The sequence below is a fragment of the Rhagoletis zephyria genome, unplaced genomic scaffold, assembly GCF_001687245.7.
Source record: "Rhagoletis zephyria isolate East Lansing unplaced genomic scaffold, Rhagoletis_zephyria_1.1 Rzeph_scaffold_03080, whole genome shotgun sequence".
NCBI lineage: Eukaryota > Metazoa > Arthropoda > Insecta > Diptera > Tephritidae > Rhagoletis > Rhagoletis zephyria.
In genome coordinates this window covers 19,743-28,518 of record NW_016160164.1, presented here as the reverse complement: position 1 = coordinate 28,518, position 8,776 = coordinate 19,743, and the positions used below count along the sequence as shown (strand labels likewise).

The 8,776-nt window shown below is 38.2% G+C and overlaps 1 protein-coding gene across 1 annotated transcript in view; it reads right to left on the bottom strand.

Moving 5' to 3' along the window:
* mRpS11 (mitochondrial ribosomal protein S11) overlaps positions 1-3,341 on the bottom strand; it is a 26,583-nt gene extending 23,242 nt beyond the window's left edge. The window contains exons 1-3 of the mRNA XM_017623195.1: positions 3,333-3,341; positions 1,542-1,859; positions 1,416-1,481 (exon numbers count right to left, since the gene is read on the bottom strand). Of these exons, the coding sequence (XP_017478684.1) occupies positions 1,416-1,481; positions 1,542-1,859; positions 3,333-3,341 (393 nt within the window). The remainder of the gene's footprint in view (positions 1-1,415; positions 1,482-1,541; positions 1,860-3,332) is intronic.
* Between the last annotated feature and the right edge of the window lie 5,435 nt (positions 3,342-8,776).

Sequence of the window (8,776 nt, the reverse complement as noted above, 5' to 3'; positions counted from 1 at the left end):
ACCTCCACGATGAGGCGAAAATGCTCCCAATTAGGGAGCACAACACGATACTCTGCAAACAGTTTCTTNAAAATACAGCACTTAGGACAGCGACCGGATACCTCCTGATGTCACCAGAACACCACCTCCACGATGAGGCGAAAATGCTCCCAATTAGGGAGCACAACACGATACTCTGCAAACAGTTTCTTGTTGGGAGCCACAGATGTGGCCACCCAAATAGACCGCTGCTTGCAGAGGAGCCCTCGCCGAGGCACGTCAGGAGGCATCTATATGAACTGACGGACGAGGTCCAGAGGTTCATCAAGCAGCCTCTAGACCCGTCAGCTCACAGACAGGCCCTGAACGGCATTCACAAGGACGCAGTCTCGAGTTATGTAGACCCACAAGACCTGTGAATGCCGTTCTAGGCACACAAACACCGGACATTGACGCGACGGAGCTCCATCTGCCTCGGGAGAGCAGAACAACAATAGCCCAACTTCGCTCTGGCTACTGCAGCAGGCTAAATTCCTACCTGTGTAGGTTAAATGCGGATGTAGCCGCTACAACAACAACAACAACAATTGTATGAAATGAGGCAATCGTGTGGCTGCACAGAATTTGAATTAATTCAGAACAATAACATTGTGCCAGATTGGTTCATTTGGGCAATCGTGTGATTCCAGCTCATGATTCAATAATTAAAGGTTAGATAATTATTGACAGTCGCGGTTTGACACTCCCTTACAACAGGTCGCATTTACGAAGAACAGAGAAAGGGGAAGAATGAAATCCCTTGTTGTGAAAATGGTAGTAGAAAAGTAGGCACTTAGTAGTGAAATTCCTTTTGTAAATATTAATGTATTTGCAGGAAATTTGGCATTTTATACGAAATATTAATATATATACATGAATTAAGTAATTTATGTGCTATTTAGCGGTATAAAAAGTGAAAAAGGGCTCAAAATTAAAATAAAACTACTATGAGTTTTATGTAAACATCGAATTTAAAAGCAATTTTTTGTTTTCATCAGTTAAATGTGCTTTATATGTATATACAAATATACATATTGTACAAAAACGTATAATTCTTTTTCACATTAAAGCTACACTTTTCCAAGTAAATTTGCAAAGAAGCAACACGGTGCCACTGCTAAGGGAGCGGTGCGAGAGAAACAACTGTCAAAAAACAAAATTGTATGCTTCTATTCGATGCTTTAGAAATGTCACAATTTTAGTCCACAGAAATCTGTCAACGTATGTATAGTATATCGGTACCTAAAGATGAAAAGGTGCCAAGTCCATTTTTTCAAAATTAAATTTTTTATGCAGACTGACAGATAATGGGAAACTACATCGATTTTTCCTCGTCGTGACACATTATACCGTTTGGGTAACGATATTTATAAATAAGATATAAAAAGCGTTGTTACCATTCGACCAGGTCCCAGTCCACGCACTTTTACCCGAACAGTTTTCCAACCTAGCTCTATAGCTTTCTGTAAATAAATAAGAAATATTTATATTGCAAAATCGCTCAAGGTATATCTTTCACTCACTTCACTTATAGTTATTGCAGTAGCTTGAGCTGCAATATTTGTACCTTTTCGAGTATTTTTAAAACCCTCAATGCCACAGGAACGGATTAGTCGAGAGATACCCTTGTTATCGGTGACACTAATTATAGTGTTATTTGGAGATACACGTATGTTACAAACGGGTAACTCGCCGAAGGGAATTCCATTAAATAACTGTTCCGACGTTTCAGAATTTGGGAAAAGGGTTTCTTTCCTGTCAAATATAGAATAATATACACATATGTAAAAAATGGCAATACAATTACATGCAAATAGGAGTGTACTCGTGCGCCCAACTATCTACAGTTTTAGAAAACTTTTACTGGTTTTGCGTTCTCGTACCCAAAAAACTTGTAAAGTAGGGGAAATTGAGAGAGCAAAATGTGATAGCGAGTTCCAAATTTCTGCTGGAAAAATTTTTCCCAGCTAAAACTTGCAAGAGAATCAGCTGATCACAAACACATGCTTGTAAATAAACAAAAGAAAATATGGCCTTTTCGAGTTATTTATTGCAAATTTTATTATTAATGCTAGTATACAACGAAAAGGTGAGTAAATTTGATAAGTACAACGTTTGTTGAGTTTATTTTTCGTTAATTTGCTATTAATCTCCAGGTTGTTTACTTTAGTGTGTGCTGACTATGGTTGCCGTATGACATTTTTCGTTTGTACCATAATTTTCCTTTAAATATACTAAAGTAGATTTAAATGCAGCATGCTGAAATGTTTTTTGCTGAAGGTTTCGGTTTTGGTAGGTTGATTGTTGAAATGAAAATTTTATAATTTTAAAGCTACATCTGTAGCTATATCTATTAATTTTTTTTTTTGATCAATGATGGGTGTTTGGAGGAGATACTCTTGTTTTTGAATGCGTCACCATGTGATATCACAAATAATTATGAAAAAAATAACTTATTCACTCCGATATAATTAATTTGTATTTTAAAAAGGTGTTTCTTATCCAAAACTATTCAATTGCATAAAATGCCAAATCTGGAGAAAATGTACCAAGCAGAAAATAAATTGCCAAATTAATCAGCAGTGGCAACTGTGCATTAATCAGCTGTTTCGAAGGTTGCAAGTTTTTGCAAATTTTGCGTTCTCGTACTTCTGTTGATATTTCGTCTCTTTGAGAGCGAATGCTGCTAAGTTCTCAGAACTTTTTCTGCTGGAGAAGTTTGTCCTCTCAATACGAGTACACACCTAATATTATAAAACTTATGGTTCAACCAGCCACCGACGCACATAAGGGCATTTGACTCTTAAAAGCTGGCCGAAAGTCCAAATTACGAAATTCATGATAAAGTTTACCTGAGTGTTTTTTGGGTAATAGGGAACCCTCCATATCAGACTATATGGTTATATATCTCGAGGGTACCTTCGATATTGCGAATTAATTCAAAAAATGAATTTCAAAATACAATGAAGGGTTTAGTACCAAATGAAAGTAGATAAAATTCTACATCACTATGAAATCAAATATTTGCCCAAAAATTTACCGTTTTCTTGCAATATACTCTCAAAGTGAAAAACGTGATTTAATATTTCAAATTTCCAAGTTATATCTGAGATTTCTTTAAAGATACATCAAAAACGGCAATGGAACCTTCTTGATCAGGTATTTAGGCAATACAAAGTGATTTTAGTTTCTTTTACTATGGTTATTTTATTTTTTTATCGTAAGCGTAAAAATAAGGGGTTTTTGGCTATATACGTAGACATATAGTTGATAAGTAGGTACGATCAAGCAAAAGTGTAATCATTTACATATACCTTGGACATTATAGTGTCATTCTGTAAAGAAAATGTTCCGGCATGTCTGCACACTTTTTCAGTATATCGATTTATATAATATAACCTCGTTGGTGAAATATACATGAAATTCTCGATGAAGAACAAAACCAAATATAACAAGTGAAAACTAAGTACAAAGCATACAAATTATTGTCCACGTTCGTTGTTTGCTCAATTACTGTTTTTTTTATACCCTACATACGGCATAACGTCTATTATCAAAAGTAGGCTAAATACTGTTTTGTTTCCATGGCGAAAGTTTTAGTACTTGCATGTATCAAAGAAAGTATGTATACATTTATGTACATATCTATTTTTGGCTATGGTTGATGGTAAAGTATGAAACGCTTTAACCGAAACAACATCAACACAAAAATGTTACTTATGTGGCGCTACTTCTAAAGAATTAAACGAAATTGATACTGTGATGAAAGGCCTGTAAAAACCGAAAACCTACAATTTAGGCTTTCCAATACTTCACGGGTGGATTAGTTTTTTGAATGTCTACTCCATATTTCCTACAAACTGCTGATAAAAAAGTGGCAAGCACGGTCGGAAAATGAGAAACTTTTAGTTTCTCAAAATAAAGCACGTATTCAGAAGGAATTTAAAGATACAATTGGACTAATTGTTGACCAACAAATGCCTGGCTTCGGGACCTCTAATGATGGCAATACTGCGAGGCGTTTCTTTCAAAATGCCGAGATGTCAGCAATAATAACAAAGATTGACCTCAATTTAATTAAAATGATGCACACAATTATTATAGCTGATTCTAGTGGCCATCAAATCGAGGTGGACAAGTTTCGCAACTACGCTTTAAATACAGCGAATTTCTTTTTTAAATGTTACCCATGGTATTAAATGCCCCCAACACTCCACAAATATTTCATCCATGGGCCAGAGATAATATCCCACGCTTTGTTACCTATCGGTCAATTGTCAGAAGAAGCTCTAGAGGCGCGAGCCAAAGATTTGAAGAGCTACAGAGAACATTTTTCTCGCAAGTGCAACAGAAAAATGACGAATGAAGNGGGGTTTTTGGCTATATACGTAGACATATAGTTGATAAGTAGGTACGATCAAGCAAAAGTGTAATCATTTACATATACCTTGGACATTATAGTGTCATTCTGTAAAGAAAATGTTCCGGCATGTCTGCACACTTTTTCAGTATATCGATTTATATAATATAACCTCGTTGGTGAAATATACATGAAATTCTCGATGAAGAACAAAACCAAATATAACAAGTGAAAACTAAGTACAAAGCATACAAATTATTGTCCACGTTCGTTGTTTGCTCAATTACTGTTTTTTTTATACCCTACATACGGCATAACGTCTATTATCAAAAGTAGGCTAAATACTGTTTTGTTTCCATGGCGAAAGTTTTAGTACTTGCATGTATCAAAGAAAGTATGTATACATTTATGTACATATCTATTTTTGGCTATGGTTGATGGTAAAGTATGAAACGCTTTAACCGAAACAACATCAACACAAAAATGTTACTTATGTGGCGCTACTTCTAAAGAATTAAACGAAATTGATACTGTGATGAAAGGCCTGTAAAAACCGAAAACCTAAAATTTAGGCTTTCCAATACTTCACGGGTGGATTAGTTTTTTGAATGTCTACTCCATATTTCCTACAAACTGCTGATAAAAAAGTGGCAAGCACGGTCGGAAAATGAGAAACTTTTAGTTTCTCAAAATAAAGCACGTATTCAGAAGGAATTTAAAGATACAATTGGACTAATTGTTGACCAACAAATGCCTGGCTTCGGGACCTCTAATGATGGCAATACTGCGAGGCGTTTCTTTCAAAATGCCGAGATGTCAGCAATAATAACAAAGATTGACCTCAATTTAATTAAAATGATGCACACAATTATTATAGCTGATTCTAGTGGCCATCAAATCGAGGTGGACAAGTTTCGCAACTACGCTTTAAATACAGCGAATTTCTTTTTTAAATGTTACCCATGGTATTAAATGCCCCCAACACTCCACAAATATTTCATCCATGGGCCAGAGATAATATCCCACGCTTTGTTACCTATCGGTCAATTGTCAGAAGAAGCTCTAGAGGCGCGAGCCAAAGATTTGAAGAGCTACAGAGAACATTTTTCTCGCAAGTGCAACAGAAAAATGACGAATGAAGATATATTAAATAGACTTTTGATTAGTTCCGACCCTGTTGTATCAAGTATTAGAAAACTACCCCAAAAAAATTGCAGGATTTGCCGAAAGAAGCACAACAGTTGTTAATTATGCAGCCTTATAGGGGTGATGAAGCTGTTGATAGTGATGACAATGACGCCAGCGAAAATGATGATCATTTTTATTAAAGGTTATATATTCTTAAATGCTTTCTAGGCCTAACAAAAACATGTAGATAATTGTTGAAGAGAAAATTTTTACAATTCCTATTCATTATCATATAAAAAATTACCTAAAAAGGTGATGATGTNGACGCCAGCGAAAATGATGATCATTTTTATTAAAGGTTATATATTCTTAAATGCTTTCTAGGCCTAACAAAAACATGTAGATAATTGTTGAAGAGAAAATTTTTACAATTCCTATTCATTATCATATAAAAAATTACCTAAAAAGGTGATGATGTGGTGATGTTGATGATGAAAATAGTAATGAAGATAATGATGAGGATAATTATTATAATGATAGACGAGGAGTTTAACTTGTAATTAATGATGATTAGGATTTTAACAAACTATCATTAATAATAAAAAGTATTTATGGGAGTAAAAACCACATTTTAACTTATCTCGCTCCTTGGTAACGCTTTATAATCCTACGTAAAAAAAAATTCCTCTAAACTATTTTCGGATTTGTCTTTTTTTTACTTCATTTGGTGCTAGCTATACAAATACATCAAAATATTTTAAATTAAATGTACGTATGAATTGATCTCCACTTTCTGGGTCGATTACCCCACTGTGCGCCGTTCTAACTTGTATGTTGTGAAAGTAAAATTTTAATTTTTGGAATTAAAGAATTTCATAGTCGTTGTTGTTGTTGTTGTAGCGGCTACAACACCCCCGCCCAGATCGGTTGATATCTCAGCCATTGTCGTCAAGTTCCACTAACGGCAGCCCTTGGAAGCGTGCAGCCTCCACTGGGTCGGTCCACAGGGACAAAGCCATTAGGGTTGTCGGGTTTACCGGGCATGCGAAGAGATGTTTCGAGTCATGAGGGGTCTCTCCACATGCCGGACACTCATTTGGCACATCCGCGTTCANCCCCGCCCAGATCGGTTGATATCTCAGCCATTGTCGTCAAGTTCCACTAACGGCAGCCCTTGGAAGCGTGCAGCCTCCACTGGGTCGGTCCACAGGGACAAAGCCATTAGGGTTGTCGGGTTTACCGGGCATGCGAAGAGATGTTTCGAGTCATGAGGGGTCTCTCCACATGCCGGACACTCATTTGGCACATCCGCGTTCAGTCTGGTCAGGTATGAGTTTAACCTGCTGCAGTAGCCAGAGCGAAGTTGGGCTATTGTGGTTCTTGTCTCACGAGGCAGATGAAGCTCCGTCTCGTCAATGTCCGGTGGTTGTGTGCCTAGAACGGCATTCACAGGTCTTGAGTCTACATAACTCGAGACTGACTCCCTGTGAATGCCGTTCAGGGCCAGTAGGTATGCTGACGGGTCCAGAGGCTGCATAATGAACCTCTGGACTTCGTCCTTCAGTTCGTATAGATGCCTCCTGACGTGCCAAGGCGAGGGCTCCTCTGCAAGCAGCTGTCTGCTTGGGTGGCCACATCTGTGGCTCCCAATCAGAAACTGCTTGCAGAGCATTATATTATGCTCCTTGACCGGGAGCATTTTTGCCTCGTCATGAAGGTGGTGTTCTGGCCACATCAGGAGGCATCCAGTCGCTGTCCTGAGTGCGGTGTTCTGTGCTATCTGTAGCTTCATCCACTGCGTCCTACTAGTCCCCGGCGACCACACTGGTGCTGCGTAGTTTAAAACCGGCCGGCCTATTGCCTTGTATGTTGCCAGCAACGTTTCTTTGTCTTTGCCCCAAGTACTGCCGGCTAGCGACTTGAGGACCTTGTTGCGGCTCTGTACTTTATTGACAATAGCGGTTGCGTGCGCAGAGAAGGAGAGCAGGCTGTCGAATGTTACTCCGAGTATTTTGGGGTTATTCACCGTCGGAATTGGTGTATCATCGACGTGAATTCCGAGCGGTAGCCTGGCCTCCTTCATCCAGGTGGTGAACAAGGTCGCAGAGGATTTCGTAGGGGAGAGGGCTAGACACTTCGCAGTGAAGAAGCGAGAAAACTCGGAGAGATACCCGTTTGCTATCGAACACAAGTCATCAGTTCCATTCCCAGTCGCCATGATCGAGCAATCGTCGGCGTATTGCTTTACAAAACAGTTGTGTTAAGTGCAAATTAGGAAAATTTTCCAAAACGGATCCAGGCTTTGGAAAAAAATATAAGGGAGTATAGAGGAGCTTTTTCAGATTCTAAATCAGAAGACCCACCCTCCGTAGGCTTATATTTTTTATGTAATTCGCATTTAAAGCTGCAAAAAATAATTAAAAAAGGAAATTTCCCTTTCGTTTGATATGCGTATGTCTATTTTTACGTGAGTCCACAGTATTTTTGCGTAGAATTTGATCTATTATTTTTATTTTGCTCAAATAATAGACATAAGAACGATTACAAGAAATGTAAACATAGCAAAACTATCAAAGCTAAACTTCAAAACGGGGGGGGGGCAGGGGATTGCCAGATGAATGTACGTAACCAATAGTTATTCAAGACACGAACCATCATATCGGTATAGACACGAATTGACATGGCCACTATAAAAACAGCCACACTGATATACGATAAAAGAATCGTTGATGACATACCACGAGGCTAGACAGATATTTCTTTCTTTTTGGAATTGGACACAGAGCGAACCACACTCATCAGCCCTCACAAGAACGGAATTACAACCAAGTAATTAAAGTGGATTAAAAGCTGGCGACATTCGGGGAGTCGATACTCACCCCTCAGTGGAAATTAATAGAGGAAAAAGGTGCCGTCACATTCCTTCCGGCAAATCCCCAGCCATGTTGTTGCTTAGAATAAAGAAGTTGTGAGCATCAAATCTGGACTATTCATTTAACAGCAATTGAGTCACCATAAGCCGGTAATACAGAATCATTACACGTAAGTCAGCCACTTTCTTGCCACCATCCATTGGAAACGAGCTATCCATCAACCGTAAAAAAAGATTCCTGGTTGGACCGACAAACCAAGGTCAAACAAACCATTGGCGCCCAACTAAACGGGTGGAAAAGAATAAGTTTTCGTTGAACATAATCACACTTAAGCCCGGCATAAAATAACCGCGTGCTCAGCTGAGGGAATATAGCAATTTCATCATCGAATCAATTT